Raw genomic sequence first — 18559 nt, forward strand, 5'->3', positions numbered from 1 at the left:
ATAACTATGACTCGATAACCAAAGATAGTCTGTAAGCATTCAATGTCCACCACCGTCCCACATCCCATTAACCCCCTCACCCTTTCTTTTTTGTACCCTTATATCCTGAAAAAAACAATAAAAATTGAGTTAACAAAAATGAGCGACTTCTTGTAGGGCTGATGCCTTTCTGCACTAGGAGATCCTTCAGTTGTGATAACATATTGTAACACACTGTACAAGTAAATGTTTTGAGGTTTTCCTACTTGTAGCTTTCCAGCCTCATATCCTTTTTCTCCAGATGTTTAGTTAGTATTATGTCAGACGATAACCTTTTGAAACCAATGTTATTGGATGTGAAGAACTACAGTACTAAATAATCCCTTCACTTCTCTTCTCCCCAGGATATGTTTGAGGAGAACGAGACAACCGTTGAGAAGTTTGCATTATTTCTATTCTTTCTTTCCTTCCTTCCATCAATCCTTCCATCCTTCCACCCTTCCTTCCATCCTTCCATCCTTCCATCCCTGTTTTTAGAAAATTCTACAGTAATCCCTTTGTACCATGGAGGCCAGTTATTCACCAGTACGTAACTTCAAATCTTTATTTTTAAAGTATCTGCAGAAGAAAGTGGTCTCTTACTGTAAGGTTGACGCCGTTCTACACTAGGAATCATTCCGTTTTTATAATATAAAATACAAGTAAATGTATTAATATTATTTTAATGAATTACAATGAGAGGAGTTTCTGGACCTCCTATCTTCTTCTCATGCTTACTTAGTATTATGTGAAACTATAACCTTCTGAAACAGACATTATGTGATGCAAAGCGCCACTAAATCTTCTCGTTCCATCACGTCTCTTCTCTCCAGGATATGTTTCAGGAGAACCAGACAACAGTCACTGAATTTCTGCTCCTGGGATTTCAAAGTCTCCGAAGCTTCAATGTCGCCATCTTCATTCTGTTCCTCGTGATCTACATCATAACCTTAGCTGGAAACCTGCTGATCATCATTTTGGTGTCAACCAGCCAAAGCCTTAAATCTCCCATGTACTTCTTCCTCTGTCACCTGTCCTTGTCTGACATGTTACTCACCACAAACATAGCCCCTAACATGCTACATGTTGTATTGAACGGAGGGGGCACCATACATGTTACTGGCTGCATCACACAAATTTATTTTTTTGGTGTTTCAACATCTACAGAGACGTTTCTACTCACATTGATGTCCCTTGACCGATATCTGGCCATCTGCAACCCTCTGCATTACACCTCCATCATGGACTTCAGACTTTGTCTCCAACTCGTTACCTGGTCTTGGCTGATTGCATTTCTGTTAATTATAGCCATGGTTATTCCTGTATCCCAGTTACAGTTCTGTGGTCCCCATATCATTGACCATTACTTCTGTGATTTTGATCCTCTTCTGAAGCTCTCATGTTCAGACACCTCCATTGTGAAACTAGGAGATATTATTTTAACCCTCCCTATAGTCCTCTTCCCATTTGTCTTCATCACTTCCACATATGTCTCCATCTTCCTCACCATCCTCAGGATCCCGTCAACCACTGGGAGACAGAAAGCCTTCTCCACCTGCAGCTCCCACCTGATGGTGGTGGGCACATATTATGGGACTCTTATAGCTATTTACATGATACCCTCCAAAGGACACTCATTTAATGTAAATAAGGTCCTATCCCTTCTGTACACGGTGGGGACTCCCCTTTTCAACCCAATTATATATAGTCTAAGAAATCAGGAGATCAAGTTGGCTTTGATGAAATACACCTACATAAGGAGCAGTTCTTCTATTTTAATAAAACTCAATAGAGAGAGCAGCACGTGAGCTTTTTGCTGCTTACAAATAAAGTTGAACCATTTGTTTAAATAGGTGTAGAAATAAAAATGGAAAATCCAACAGAAGAAGGTTGAGTACAATCAGATGGAAGTATGGGACCTGTCTCACGTTAGAACGTTATTACTGCACTAAAAGCCCAGGAAAACCGCCGGGTGAAAACTCTATCACAAAGAAATGTATGAACCCAATTAACCTCGACACTATTAATTCCTAAGTGCTATGCATTGTATCAGGCGTGCAAATAGGCCACACCCCCTAATGATATTATAATTTTCAATAGTTTACTAGAGTTAATTCATGTTACCTTCTATCAAACTAGATTTGTCCCGTGAGGAAATAATTGGTCTGTTTGTGTTCCATGTCTCCTCATTGTCTGGTCCTACTGAAATATATCACCCATCCTGACGTTGATTTACCAGCTTCCCAGCGCTGATCCAGCTTTATCTCCTTTTTTAAATTTCAATGTCCTACTGAATTATAGCGCCACAGACCAAGAGTGGGGACCTCTGAAGCAAGAGAAGGCCGGGACAATAGCAGCAGTGTCAGCTCCTTATCAACTAGAAATAGCTAATACAATAATGTAGACTAGCAGCACATATACAGACTAGCATCATATATATATAATAGTTTAGTCCAATAATAAAGCAAGGTTTTTCCAATAAAGTTAAGTTGAAAAGTAACACCTTATAATCGGGTTCCGCACACATCAGCAGTCGGATGTAAGAGGTAGGCGGGTAAAACGTTGGAAGCTCCACCTTGGGATCCTGAAGCGGCCATGTTGCTTGTGGCAGGAAGCTCAAACTGAGAGAAATAGACACAGAGACAGAAAGAAAGACACAGGGACAGAGACAGATATACAGTAGAGACAGAGAGATAGACATAGAGACAGAGAGAGTAAGACAGAGAGAGAGAGAGAGACAGGCAGAGACACAGACAGGGAGAGAGACAGTGTGTGTATGTGTGTGTGTGTGTAAACATTTTTCTTTCCAGCTACTACTGAACATAGAGGGTCACTTATATTCTGGGTTGCCCTATAATCGGACAAATATGGTATATATAATATACTACATTTTGTGCTCATTTAACTCTCTTTTCCATATTTAACTCTCTCTAGTCCACATCATTGACTGGAATTGGTGATAACACCGGTTCGAGTACATTAACCAGAAACGAGGTTTAATCAATAAAACCCCATGACTCTCTTACAAACGCCTGTACTCAAAAATCTCTATTAACTGCTACTGACTTGAATACATTTGTAGTGAAGAAAGTCTGCAAGAGTATGAGATTTCCTCTGGAGGCGCTTAGAGGAACGAGTGGAGGAACGCAGCATGCGCATGTGGGAATTTAGCCAGGGTCTAGAGTTAGAAGGGCGAGGACGGCAGTGAAAAAGTGTGGCATGTAGATCGAGAGAGGAGGATAAGGCAGAGTTGTAGTTCCTGATAAATGGAAATAAACCGTGCGCAACTACTTAACCTCTAGAAACGTCAGTATTGAAGTGCAATACCTATACCCTTTTAATTTGTGGAGCCCAAAATCAAGGCCACAAAAAACCACAGTGAAATTCAAAATAAAATAAATTACACAACCGTGTGTTCAGTGAAGATGGCGTCTGCTGCTATAATAATAGGGGGTGGCTCAGCACCCCCTAACACACTACAGAAATGGAAACAAAAAACAGCGCACAACGCAAATAGTGAAGTAGGTAATACAAGTGTGTATTGAATAAAATTATATATAAACTGCGTACATCAAGTATGATTAAATATGCATTGAGTGTGTAATCACACTGGTTACCACTCGATGTTACTGGTGTGGAATTGGTGTAGTATTTCTTCTCAGCGGGCACTCTCAGCAGCAGCTGTATACCAGGACTCTGCTAGGATATCCCTCTCATGCTGACGTCATCTCCATAGGGATTCGCCCTTCAAGACAGCTGGGCTCCGTTCCTGATGGTAGCCCCCAGAGGTACCCCTAGGGGTTTGGTAGTGTCCACAAGTGGCTGTTGGGGCTCCCTATTCGAAACCGCCACACATATAGGGAAGTCTGTTTGCTGCAGGCTTCACCGCGGCTCGACACAGTGCTGCTTCGTTCCGGGACGCCACGTGATGACGTCACTGTGTCCGCGACCCTTCGATCCGTCGGCAAGAATGTAAACAGTCTTTCACAGGACAAATGTTCCACACAGTGATGCAGATAATAAAATCAATGCTCTAAAGCACATAGATCATAGATAAGGTTCTTCCAACGCGTTTCGTAGTAATAACTACTACTTCTTCTTGTAGTTCCTGACCAGGTTGTCAGGGTCTGGAGTAGAACTGAGAGAGGAGAGGGAGGAGCGTAAAGTGGAATCCAAAGCTGGTAGGTTAATAGAGCGTAGGTTTCTGCAGAAACGATGGGTAGGTAGAGGTGGAGAAGGGGAGAAGGGGAGTAGCGAGAGAGAGAAAATGAGATGAAGTGATGGTCAGAGAGAGGAAAGGGGGAAATGGAGAAATCAAAGAGAGAAACGTGTTTAGTGAAAACCAGGTCTAGGGAGTGGCCATCTTTGTGGGTGCTGACTGCAATCCACCGTTGAAGGCCAAAATAAGAGGTTAGAGAAAGAAAGCGGGAAGCCCAAGGGAGAGAGGGGTCATCAATGTGGCAGTTGAAGTCCCCAAGGAGAAGAACAGGGGAGTCTGAGGAGAGTAAGAAAGAGAGCCAGGATTCAAAGTGAGAGAGAAAGGCAGAAGGGGGGATGAGTAGAGGTAGGTGGGTGATAGATGACCACCACGTGGACAGGGAGAGGAGAGAAGATCTGGACAGTTTGAGCCTCAAAGGAGGGAAAAGCAAGAGATGGAGGAATAGGAAGGGTACAGTAGCGACAGAGAGAGGAGAGCAGGAGCCCCACGCCTTCACCCCTGCCATCAGTGCGCGGCGTGTGGGAGAAGGAAAGGCCACCGTAGGAGAGGGCAGCTTCCAGATCAGAGTCAGACTGAGTGAGCCAGGTCTCAGTTATAGCAAATAGGAGCAGAGAGTGAGAGAGAAAGAAGTCATGCACAGAGAGGAACTTGTTAGAAAGGGAGCGAGCATTCCAAAGGGCACAGGAGAAAGGGAGAGAGGAGGGAGGGTGGCAGGGGATGGTTATGAGGTTAGAAGGGTTGATACCAGAAGGAGTAGAAGTTGCATGTGGGAAGCGAGGACGAGAGCATGTAGAAATAAGGCAGGGACCAGGATTGGGAGAGATATCCCCAGAAGCGAGGAGGAGAAGCATGGATAGAAAGAGGATGTGTGAGGATGATTTGTAGGGGTGTGTTTTAGTGCAGAGGGTATAGCTGTGTAGTGTCAGAGGGCACAGGTAATAAAGGAGTTCATGTGAACTGAGAAGTGGGGAAGGAGGGAGAGATGGAGATATATGAATAGAGTTAGAGACATAATGAGGCTGGTAGAAGGAAGTGCACAGTTTGAAAATTAGTGAGGCCAATGCAAATATAAATAATAGATGTGGCATCACAGCAATAGTTTAGTGCTGAGATGTGCAGTTTGGGATAGATAATATCCTCCTTTCCAGCGTCGATCTTATGCAGGAATCAGGGCCAGTAGGTGTTTCCCACTTCTTTTCCTTTTAAACTTCAGATTTCTTGCTACCTACAATGTGCTACTTGGGCATGGGCTGCAGACAGCAAGTGCTGCTATGTCTGTGTTTATATGGGTCTAAAAAGTCACCTGACAGTTAAATTCAGCCTGCTTAATTAGCACATGTCAGGCACAGTAAAAAAGATGGTTTTTCTACACCGGGTGTTCCCTGCTTTGGCGTGAAAGCTGAATTTAATTTAATGTTGATTGGAGACAGGATACAAATATGGGATTTACCTAGGAATTGTTACAGTCGCAAATACTAAAATACACACAGCAAGGGGTGAGTGAGACATGATACAGGATGACAAAGTACCTCACCTCACTATGCAACAGCTTCCGGCTGATGAACACTATGGGGTGTTCTATACCTTCAAATTGTTGGGATAGCACTGCTCCCAGCCCTACCTCTGAGGCATCCATCTGGATTATAAAAGTTTCCTAAAAATCTGGGCTCCAAAGAGCGGGGCCCTCTGATAGGCATTTCTATAGAGAATCAAAGGCTCTTTGGCACTCCCCAGACCACTTCACTTGGGTCGGGGCACTTATTTTTTGTTAAGTCGGTTAGTGGTGCTGTAATCTCTGAAAAATTAGGTACAAACTGCCGGAAGTACCCTGCTAGCCCCAAAAAAGATCCAACCTGCGTCTTTGTCTGCAGGGTTGGGACTTCCTTGGTATTTTAGACCCTTTATCAATCAAATAACAAAAGATCTGGCCACCTGGAACCCACGTATGATCTCCTGGTTTGGGAGGATAGCAACAATTAAAATGAATATTCTACATACTGTAGACTCCTCTATCTTTTTCCAACTCTTCCAGTTAATATCTGCCAGAAAGATCTAAATAATGTACACAAGAAAATATTGAAATTTGTATAGCCAAATATAGGCCACAGAATTCGCAAAGACATTCTCTATAAATCTAAATCAGAAGGAGGTTTAGCTCTCCTGAATTTACAAAAATACTATAGAGCTGCCCAATTGAGGCAATTAATTAGTTGGCATGCAAACCCAGCGGCTAAACAATGGGTTGAGCGAGAGAATTTGATTTGCTCGCCATTTGAAATGAAGAATCTCCTTTGGCTTTACAGAACTTCTAGACCAGCTGAGATCTCCAGAAATCCAGTGATATCTCTTGCCTGCAATCTCTGGGACTCTCTTAAATCCAGGTTCCAGTTAGCTGGCCTTGCCTCCCTCATGCAACCTCTGATTATGGACCTCTCCCTTCCTTTTTATATGGATAACCACGAAGCCAACCCTTGGACTCAAAAAGGACTCTTAGGATTCAACGATATTCTTATTCATGGGAAGGTCCCCTCCTTTACTTTATTAAAAACTAGTCATGATATTCCCTCCTCTGAATTGTTTAAATTTCTCCAGACACTATATCCAATCTAACTACAAGGCAAATAGATCCCATGATCTCACTTTGTACCAGGATTGGTGTTTACAACAATCCCTTACAAAGGGTATTCTCTCCGCGCTATACCATTACCTGGATCCCATTAATATCAAGCAAACTCCTAATAAATATATGATCTCCTGGGAGAAAGATGTAAACATAACTTTAGATCTGGATATATGGAAAGATATATGGGAGGCCACCTCCAAAAACTCATTGTGTGTTGTGATCAAGGAGAGTATCTACAAACTAATATTCAGATGGTACATGATTCCTACCAGGCTATATTCTTTTTTCCCAGGTGTCTCCCCATTATGTTGGCGTGGTCATGCCCTAAAATCCAACCACTATGGGGGGAAGTGTTTGCCCTGATATATAGGATCTTGGGGATCACTGTTCCTCATGATCCACTATATATAGCTAGGGAAACCAATGGACAACCAAAACAAAAAAGAAGCCAAAATGATTTCACAAATTTTAAATGCCACTAGGTACCCTTCCATTTTCTCCCAATTACGCCCCAATTGTGATTCTACCGGATTGTATGTATCAATGTACCCTCCCCCCCCTTTTCTTTTATGTATCCCCCTTCTCTAAATTCTGAAAAATTATTAATAAAACTTAAGTAACAAAAAAAAGCACTTTATTCCCTGTAAAATGTATTCCCCATATTGAAATGTAGCATGTTCCAATGCAATTAGAAAGGCAGCTAGTAATGTAATTTAGGTTTTACAATTTCCCTGCATGCAGCCACAGTAATTCACTTAGCTGGAAAAAACAGTTTGTGACTAAAGGCAGCTAAGCAGCTAAGTACCTGGACAATGGTGAGGGAGGAAGGGCTGTGACTCAGGTCTGTAGACTAGTTTTCTGCAGTACAGAGCCTTTGTTCCCATTAGACACTGAGGTCTATGCCCCGTAGGCTCGATTCCCATTGGCCTGTTCGATTTTTCCCACTCACCCGTAGCTGACGCCCTGGTGGGTAGTCAAGAGTCTTTGGGCCGGCCCCCTTATCTGATTGGTGCACCATCACAATCCGTGCTCTGGTTGGTCAGCGGCGTCTGCTCCAGAAAAAGATAGGAGACCGAGGTCTATGAAAGGGGAGCATCCGATCAGAGTAGAGACATGGAGACAAGACAAAGTTTGGAGCTGATCCCAGACACGCAGGCGGGAGATTCAAAAGTGCTGTGTGCAAAAGAGCCCACACAAACACTGACCTAAGCAGAATGAGGAGAAGCCTGGAACATGAAGCGGACAGGATAAGCATTCTGAAGCAGGCTTGTGCACCTATTTGAGCCTAGAGACTTCCCCCATAGACACCCAGTTGGCGAATGTATATTGGTATTCTGTATGTTGTGTGTTTGCTGGCTTGCCAGAATTAACTTTCGTTTATTCTATTATTGAATCCTGTCTCGTGACAGAGATCCCGGTGGTAAAAGGTGTTAAAAGTACTGGTCCCCCGTGACACTGTGTACATTGATGTCACTATCTAAATAAACATATACATACAAACATACACATATCTGATCACTTCATCCCATTGTCACACGTCATCACTTGCTATTCACCAGAAACCCCACAAGATCCCAGTGGTAAAAGGTGTTAAAGGTTCTGGTCTCCCGTGACAACGATGTCATCCAAGTAGGCGGTGGCATACAGTATAACCTATGGGGTCATAGCCCCTTGTACATTAATCTTTGGAATGTGGCTGGAGCCCCATGTAGCCCAATCGGCATAGTGACAAATTGGTATAAACCGAGAGGGGTGGCAAAGGAAGTTTTGACATTGGATTCCTCCGCTAATGGTATCTGCCAATATCCTTTTGTGAGATCCAGGATGGAGATATACTCTGCTTTACCAAGGGAGTTAAGCAATTCATGCACACTTGGCATTGGGTATGCATCGAATGTGGATGCCGCATTTACCTTTCGGAGGTACATGCAAAACCTCACTTTCCCATCTGGTTTAGGGACCAAGGCTATAGGGCTACACAATTCACGTTGGGCTCCTCAATCACGCCCTATTCCAACATGTCTAGTATTTAGTTCTCTAGAAGGGCTTTGTGGCCTTCATGCAATCTGTAGGGACAGGACGTACTTTTGCGCTTTGTCAATCCTATGGGACACTAAATCAGTCTGCCCTGGCAACTCCGAAAACACATCTGGGAATTGGTTACACAATTCCAGTAGGTCTGCCCTGTGTTCCGTGGTTAACTGACCTCCCATAGGGACCTGATGGACATTACAAGTACTTCCCTGTGGAGGCTGTGGACCCAGATCTGTCACGTCCTCCAGAGGGTGGATGGAAAGACATCTCATAGTTATCCAGGGGTTCAGTAGGTTCACGTGGTAGATTTGTTTACCCTTCCTGGACCCCGGTTGAGAGATTTCATAATTCACCTCCCAGATGCGGCGGGGAACTTGGAAAGTACCCTGCCACTTTCCTCAGTTTGGGAGACCATTATGCGAGCATTTTGGTTGTACTGCCTCCCTTGACGTTCTTGAGCAGACCTAAGATTTTCCTAAGCAAACTGACCTAACATATCTTGTCGGTTTCTAAGATCTATTACATACAGTATTGAAGGGCATTCTTGGAGGGGGAGCGCTCCTCCTCCCAGGTTTCCTTTAATAGGTCCAGAATACCTCGGGGTTGGCGTCCATTTAAGAGCTCCAACCGGGAGTAACCTGTGGAGGCTTTGGGAACGTCTCATAGCGCAAACAGCAGGAAAGGGAAAGCTCATCACAAGCTTGCTTTTCAGTGTCTACAAACTTTCTAAGCATGGTTTTTAAAGTTCGGTTACACCTCTCTACCAGTCCATCAGTCTGAGGTTGGTAGACCAACGTCATGATGGTTTTAACCTCTAATCATTTCAGGACATCCTACATTATCTTCACCATGAATTTTTTTCCCTAGTCGGTCAACATTACCTGGGGCAGTCCAACCCGAGAGAACAGCTCTAACAGCCTGTGAGCCACCTATTTAGCAGTTGCAGTTCTCATAGGGAAGGCCTCAGGATATCTGGTGGCATAATCCACAACATCTAGTATGAATTTATGTCCCTTCGCAGAGGGTTCTAAAGGTCTTTAAAGATTACACCAATCCTCTCGAATGGGACTGAGACCAAGGGCAGAGGAATCAAGGTTGCCGGCTTGTGACCCTGTTGGCCGGTAAACTGGCATTCAGGATGTTTGACATCGTTTCTGGATATCACCATGCATGCCTGGCCAGTAGAACCGGGACGAGATGTGCTCCATGGTCTAATTTCTGTCCAGATGACCCCCTCCCCTCACAGGAGAGTATGGGCTAGTGTAAACACTTGTTTAATAAGGACCTTAGGGACCAATATTTGTTGAATGTTTGTGTAACCTTATTCACCCTATATAGGATGTCATTTACAAGTTTGAAATGTGGAAACACCTTTGCACCTTGTTCATCTACTACTATATCATTACCCATATGACCTTCTCATATTGCCTGGCCAGGGCCGGATCATCCCTCTGCCTCTGGCGGAAGTCAGGAAGTGCCATGTCTGGCAAAGTTCCTCCACCTGTCTCTCCCTCTTCCTTGTCCTTCCCCGTCATTACTTGTAGTCTGGGTGTCTGACTAAGGTTACCGGTAGTCCCTGACCTTTTTAATCCGTGCTCTTTTTCAGAACGTCTCTGTTAACAGTCTTCAGAACCCGATGTCTACGGGGGAACATCTCTGAAGAAAATGGGAACAAGTCTCCGGGTTTCTTCGGTACAGAAGAAGTAGGCTCCTCTTGAGCAGGGGCCAACAATGTTCCAAAGTATCGCCAGCCTCGGCCAAATATAACAGGGGCAGGTAGTCATGGAGCAACTCCTTCTAGAAGTCTATTCTCTCGACCGTTGACCAGTAGGAGGATGTCCTCCATCAGGTTTCTCTTTGTATCGCCATGGATACCCTCGAAACCCCATGGAGAGTCATAGGAGAGTCATAAGACAGTAATTTGCTAGGTAATACGCTGGGATCCCTCATGGGTGGAGGCCCAGTACCAAGAGGAGAAAGAGCTTGTCCCAGGCTCCCAATGGCGGAGGCTTAGGCCTCCTTTGAGCAATAGGTATATCAGCATGCATAGTTCCCTTAGTCATAGGGAAAGGGGCTACATATATATAAATAAATCAGAAGACAAAGACCACTACTCCACTCGGTCAGACCATTGTCCTAAGCTTTTCAGATCCCATTCAATCATGAGCCTTTTCCATTATTATTTTTATTATTATTATTTTTTTATAATAATAATAATTATTATTATTAACATGAATATATTGCATTGTTTAATATCTATTTAAAGTGCTGCATAGATGTGCCCAGATCAGAAAAGGGTGCTAAGCATTAGCATGGCGTTACTCCCAATCATTTGAAAGCTAAAGATTAGATCTAGCACCATTTTGTTGATCTGAGCAATGGTTGGCTCCAGTATATATAAATAAATATACAATGCAGCACCACTCCAGGCGTGTAATGGCCTTCTTGCTCCACAAATAAATCTGATAGTATTTTGCTTATCTCTCAGGCAGTGGACAAGTTAATCAGACATACTAAACTTCTGCAAAGTTTTCCCATTGGTTAATGAGTTCATGGAACTTTGCCTTGTTTACAGCAAACTGTTCCTTATTGCCCACATGGGGACGTCATGGAATTCTCTATACAATACCAGCCCCAGGTGTTCTCATCATCCAGATATACACACAAGGTCCCATGTGCAAAACGATTTCAAGGAAAGTATAAAAACCTCTGAAGCTGTTACAGCCTCAGGCATTGTGCTCAAGTCCTACTGCACCTGTATGTCTCCTCTCAATAACTCACAGGGAATCCTCAAGAGATATCTTCTGATCTTCAATTTCTAACCTGCAGCACTACTGACTGTCTGACCATTTCCAGCAGAGACCTACTGCACCATCGATGGGTCTGAGATCTGGTTGAAGAATATAACATCTACCTGCATATTGGTGTGATACGGCAGCTTGGACCAGAGGTAAGATAAACACAGCTATTGTCTTTCAGACCTTTAGGTCATATATTACATAGTTACATAGCTACATAGTAGATAAGGTTGAAAAAATACATACGTCCATCAAGTTCAACCTATGCTAAATTTAGACAACAGATACTTTATCCTATATCTACACTTACTTATTGATCCAGAGGAAGGCAAACACAAAACCCCAAAGTGATATCATCCAATGATATCTCATAATGGGAAAATAAATTCCTTCCTGACTACTAGAATTTGCAATCAGATTACTCCCTGGATCAGCGTCCTTCCCATGTTTACTTATTTGGTATATCCCTGTATACCTTTCCAAAAAGATATCCAACCTTTTTTTTTTAACAAATCTGTTCATCACTGTTCATCATCTGCCATCACAGTCTCCATGGGTAATGAGTTCCACATTTTAACTGCGCTTACTGTAAAGAACCCTTTCCTTTATTGCTGGTGAAATCTCCTTTCCTCCAACCTTAAGGGATGACCCCGAGTCCTTTGTACTGCCCTTGGAATAAATAGTTAATTTGAAAGCTCCTTGTAATGACCCCGAATTTATTTGTGTATATATTTATCATATCCCCTCTTAGATGCCTATTTTCAAATGTAAATACATCTAATTTAGCTAGCCTCTCCTCAAAAGTTAGATTGTCCTTTCCCTTTATTAATTTGGTGGCTCTTCTCTGCACTCTCTCTAGTTCCATAATGTCTTTTCTAAGGAGTGGTGCTCAAAATTGTTCTCCATATTCAAGGTGTGGTCTTACTAATGCCTTATAAAGGGGCATAATTATGTTTACTTCCCTTCCATGCATTGCCCGTTTGATGCAAGATAAGATCTTGTTTGCCTTTGCAGCTACTGCATGACATTGGGCACTATTGCTAAGCCTGCTGTCTACAAGCACTCCTAAATCCTTCTACATCAAGGACTCCACTAATACATCCCTATTTAATTTGTAAGTCGCCTGTTTATTCTTGCTTCCCAAATGCATAACCTTACATTTATCTGTATTTAAACTCATCTGCCATTTACCTGCTCACATTTCCAGTCTCCAAATACTTTTGGAGAGAAATTAAATCCTGCTCTGATTCCACTACCTTACATAATTTAGTATCATCAGCAAAGATGGAGACTTTACTCTCGATGCCAACCTCAAGGTCATTAATAAACAAGTTAAAAAGCAGGGGTCCCAGTACCAATCCCTGAGGTACTCCACTCACGACTTTAGCCCAACCTGATAAAGTTCCATTTATGACAACTCTCTGTTGTCTGTCCTTCAACCAATTTTCAATCCAGGTGCATATATTTTTACTGAGTCCAATTTGCTTTATTTTGTACACTTACCTCTTGTGTGGAACCGTATCAAAAGCCTTGGCAAAATCTAAGTAAACCACATCAACTGCATTACCCTGGTCTAAATTCATAATTGCCTCCTCAACGAAACAAATAAGGTTAGTTTGGCGTGATCAATCCTTCATAAATCCATGCTGACAATTACTAATAATTTTGTTTTCCATTAGGTATTCCTGAATATTATCCCGTATTAAACTTTCAAGTAGCTTCCACACTTTTGAAGTCAGGCTTACAGGTCTGTAATTCCCCGGTTGTGATCTAGCTCCCTTTTTAAATATAGGCACCACATCTTATTTACGCCAATCTTGTGGTACTGAGCCTGTGGAAATGAAGTCATTGAACATTAAATGTAATGGCTTGGCCATTACTGAACTTAACTCCTTGAGAACTTTTGGATATATGCCATCGCCACGATGGCATATATCCAAGAGTTCTCAAGGAGTTAAGTGCCTTATTTACTTTAATTTTAACTTCTTCCTCAGTTAACCAATTATTCATTGATATGGAGGTTGTGGCTTCCTCCTGCGGCACTACTATTGCAATTGATTGTTCCCTGGTTAACACAGAGGAAAAGAATGTGTTTAATTCCTCTGCTTTTTCCTTATCTCCAATAATCTGCCTGCCCATCTCACACTGAAAGGGTCCTATATGTTCTTTTCTTTTTTTTTTGTTATTATCGTACTTAAATAACTTTTTAGGGTTGATCTTACTTTCTATTGCAATCATTTATTCATTATCCATTTCTGCTAATTGTTGCATTTTTTGTTACATTCTTTTTCTACCTAACTTGTTTATTTAATCACATTGGTTTTAACTTATTTCTTTTATATTTATTACCCAACTGATGAGTATACTTTTCTAACAATGTTTTAAAGACTGCCCATTTATCTTCTACATGTTTCCCTGCTAAAACATCATCCCATTGTATTACATGTAGATTAGTCCTCAATTTATTAAAAACTCTTTCTAAAGTTAAGGTATTTGTTGAACCCAAGTAATCTGTTTTTGATCATTTATTTAAAATGAGACCATGTTATGATCACTGTTATCCAAATGTTCCAGGACTTGAATATTTGTTATTACTTCTACATTGTTTGATATTACCAAATCCAGTACTGCCCCTCTCCTGGCTGAAAGTTCAGAAGGAGAAGATGACACTTTAAGTATAAAACATGGTGTAGGAGACCTGTCCTAGGGTAGGTATTAGAAAGGGGACCACTGCATCCACTTATCTGAGTCTTACTGTTCTGCTAAACTCAAATGTATGTATGTAATAAAATATTTAATGTCTAACAACTCTTGAAGAAAAAAAACGAATGGCGCACAGCCAGGGAGCCAGGTGTGGAGTAAAAAAACTTTTCTTTTATTGCAGCATGATGAGAGACAAATTCACCCCCTTGGGGGACACAGATAGGGACCTCCTACGCGTTTCAGACCAACAGGTCCTTTATCAAGGAGTATGGGGTATGTTTAGACTGGGCACCTTATATATCCAAGATTTAATGAGCAAATTACAGAAATCTGTGGGTAATTGCATCACGGACCCACCGCGCATGCGCATGACGTCACACGGAGCGTCGCTCCAACAACCCGAAGGATTGTGGGTAAATACCGCCCCCAAGTGACGCCCGCGCATGCCCCTGGTGTTCCGTGAAGGCAAGATTCTATTCCCTTACTCTCAGCCTCCCTTCCCGCCCCTCGTGACGTCACGAAGTGCTCCGACTGGCTGAAGCCCACCGCTGTGCCACCAATGACTGTATTGGGGCAGACGGGACAGCTCCAATCACACGGAGCCCCGCGCAGCCACAATATGAGCTGGAAGGGACAGACAGAGAGAGAAAAAGTGTTAGCTAAGTTCACAGTAGGAGTAAGCTAAATAATACAGTGAACAAAATCATTTTAAGCTCCTATTACACATGGTGCCCATTCTAACATAAAAACCCACTTAAGACAAAACATACAAATGGATACATATCAGGGATCTAAGATCCTTATCAGCACAAATGCTGGCAAAACTAACATACACATATAAAATTGATTAAAAACAAAATGAATCAGATCAGCAAGACTTAGATATAATGTCTTGTTTTTCTGGGTCCTCCAAAGGCGAAGGGGAATCAATTATGCTATTCCTGCGATTACTCATTTATCTATCACAGATTATAACCTGGAATTAATCCATGGCTCATAAAGGTAGTTGCTAAACAATAAGCTCAGGTATTGATCTGTGGCAATGCCACCTCTATTATAAGGGCATCACCCGTCTGTCCGGGTCTAATACAAGACACAATATATAAAGGAACTGCCACAATATACTGTCAGAAACATGGTACTAAGCAACTGAATAATTCATGCAATTTTTTATTATATTTTACATGTTAGATGTAAAATATAATAAAAAATTGCATGAATTATTCAGTTGCTTAGTACCATGTTTCTGACAGTATATTGTGGCAGTTCCTTTATATATTGTGTCTTGTATTAGACCCAGACAGACGGGTGATGCCCTTATAATAGAGGTGGCATTGCCACAGATCAATACCTGAGCTTATTGTTTAGCAACTACCTTTATGAGCCATGGATTAATTCCAGGTTATAATCTGTGATAGATAAATGAGTAATCGCAGGAATAGCATAATTGATTCCCCTTCGCCTTTGGAGGACCCAGAAAAACAAGACATTATATCTAAGTCTTGCTGATCTGATTCATTTTGTTTTTAATCAATTTTATATGTGTACAGTAGCGACATATCTTATTGAACTAAATACCGGCGGCATGCCGGGATCTGCCCCAGCTGCCGCCAGTAATGCACGCGCGCCGCCGCGTTCCCCCACTCACCCCCCCTCCTCCATCGCGCGCAATTTACACACGCTTCCGGACCCCTGTACCCCTTCTGCTCTGCCACTCTGCTTCCCCGAACCCCCGCTTACCTTAATGTCATCTCCAGGGGTGTCGGGGAAGCCTGGGGAAGCCGGGGAAGACGGGGAAGCCGGGTGCGCATGTGACTGTGACGTCACAGTGCGCCGCCACGCGCCGCGGCTACCCGCTTCCCAGCCACATACAGCCAGCGGCTTTTGCTCGAATAAGAGCTGCCGCTGCTGTATGTTAGTTTTGCCAGCATTTGTGCTGATAAGGATCTTAGATCCCTGATATGTATCCATTTGTATGTTTTGTCTTAAGTGGGTTTTTATGTTAGAATGGGCACCATGTGTAATAGGAGCTTAAAATGATTTTGTTCACTGTATTATTTAGCTTACTCCTACTGTGAACTTAGCTAACACTTTTTCTCTCTCTGTCTGTCCCTTCCAGCTCATATTGTGGCTGCGCGGGGCTCCGTGTGATTGGAGCTGTCCCGTCTGCCCCAATACAGTCATTGGTGGCACAGCGGTGGGCTTCAGCCAGTCGGAGCACTTCGTGACGTCACGAGGGGCAGGAAGGGAGGCTGAGAGTAAGGGAATAGAATCTTGCCTTCACGGAACACCAGGGGCATGCGCGGGCGTCACTTGGGGGCGGTATTTACCCACAATCCTTCGGGTTGTTGGAGCGACGCTCCGTGTGACGTCATGCGCATGCGCGGTGGGTCCGTGATGCAATTACCCACAGATTTCTGTAATTTGCTCATTAAATCTTGGATATATAAGGTGCCCAGTCTAAACATACCCCATACTCCTTGATAAAGGACCTGTTGGTCTGAAACGCGTAGGAGGTCCCTATCTGTGTCCCCCAAGGGGGTGAATTTGTCTCTCATCATGCTGCAATAAAAGAAAAGTTTTTTTACTCCACACCTGGCTCCCTGGCTGTGCGCCATTCGTTTTTTTTCTACTGGATATCTCTGGACTCTGGATCCTTCTAGGCTTGCACGCCGGCAGAAAAAACCTGGAGATGACGTGAGTGGGGCTTATTGGCTTAGACTATTATAGTTGGGTTTGACAGTAAACAGTCATTATTATACCTACATGTCTTTATTATGCCTACCCACTCCCATTGGTATCTCCAGGGGTGATTAAGATTTATACCTCTGGATGGAGTTACTGTGGGTTTGAGCACCCCAAATTCTTCACCTGTCTAACAACTCTTGAAGACAAGTTCTCCTTACAATACAAATAGATTACACCATGTAGTAGGAGGTCTGTCCTAGTATAGGTATTATTAAAGGGATAATTATATCCATTTATCAAAGTCTCCCAACACGCACACATAGAGTAAAACCAGCACAACAAACTGCACCAGGGTTATAAAATAGAAGGAGTTGCCCTATAATGTATTTTCTAGGAGTGTGTCAGTATTAGGTGATACCTTTTTTATTTGGACGAACAATTGACATTATAGGACAAGCTTCTGAGTTGTCTCTCTTCCTCAGGACAGGCAACACTTATTTACAGAGATTCCATGAGTTTAACACAGAGGAGGGAGCAGGGGAGGGGAGAAGTCTACATGTAAAGAAGCCCATCTTTAAAGTGGCCCCTTTTAAGTGGCAAGCAGTGGGGAGTTTAACAGGGAGTTCAACAGGAGTGGAACAAGTGGACAATACAACACCTACTGGCCCTGAGTCCTGAATTCAAACTACGCTGGAAAGGAGGACATTATCTATCCCAGACCGCACATCTCAGCACGTTACTATTGCTGCTATGCCAACGCCGCTACTATTTATATTTTCTCTGACCTCGTTATTTTTCAAATTGCCCATATCTTTCTACCAGCCTCATTATGTCTCTAACTCTATTCATAGATCTCCATCTCCCCTTCCTTCACCACTTCTCAGTTCACATGATCTCCTTTCTTACCTGTGCCCTCTGTCACTACACAGCTATACCCCCTGCATTAAAACACACCCCTACAAATCCTCCCCACACATTCTCTTTCTATCCATGCTTCTCCTCCTTGCTTCTGGGGATATCTCTCTCAATCCTGGTCCCTGCCTTATTCCTACATTCTCTTGTCCTCACCTCCCACATGCATCCTCTACTCCTTCTGGTGTCAACCCCTCCAACCTCATACCCATCCCCTGCCACCCTCCCTCCTCTCTCCCTTTCTCCTGTGCCCTTTGGAATGCTCGCTCCCTTTCTAACAAGTTCCTCTCTGTACATGACTTCTTTCTCTCTCACTCCCTGCTCCTCTTTGCTATAACTGAGACTTGGCTCACTCAGTCTGACTCTGCTCTGGAAGCTGCCCTCTCTTATGGTGGCCTTTCTTTCTCCCACACTCTGTGCCCTGATGGCAGGGGTTGTGGCGTTGAGCTCCTGCTCTCCTCTCTTTGCCGTTACCGAACCCTTCCTATTCCTCCCTCTCTAGCTTTTCCCTCCTTTGAGACTCACACTGTCCAGATTTCTCTCCTCTCCCTGTCCACATGGTGG

The 18559-nt window shown here is 43.1% G+C and overlaps 1 protein-coding gene across 1 annotated transcript; it reads left to right on the forward strand.

Moving 5' to 3' along the window:
- The first annotated feature begins 854 nt into the window (after positions 1–854).
- Positions 855–1826, forward strand: LOC142471151 (olfactory receptor 6B1-like). The gene has a single exon (XM_075577939.1). The coding sequence runs from the start codon at positions 855–857 to the stop codon at positions 1824–1826; it is 972 nt and encodes a 323-aa protein (XP_075434054.1).
- The last annotated feature ends 16733 nt before the right edge of the window (positions 1827–18559 follow it).

The sequence above is a fragment of the Ascaphus truei genome, chromosome 20, assembly GCF_040206685.1.
Source record: "Ascaphus truei isolate aAscTru1 chromosome 20, aAscTru1.hap1, whole genome shotgun sequence".
NCBI classification, from domain to species: domain Eukaryota; kingdom Metazoa; phylum Chordata; class Amphibia; order Anura; family Ascaphidae; genus Ascaphus; species Ascaphus truei.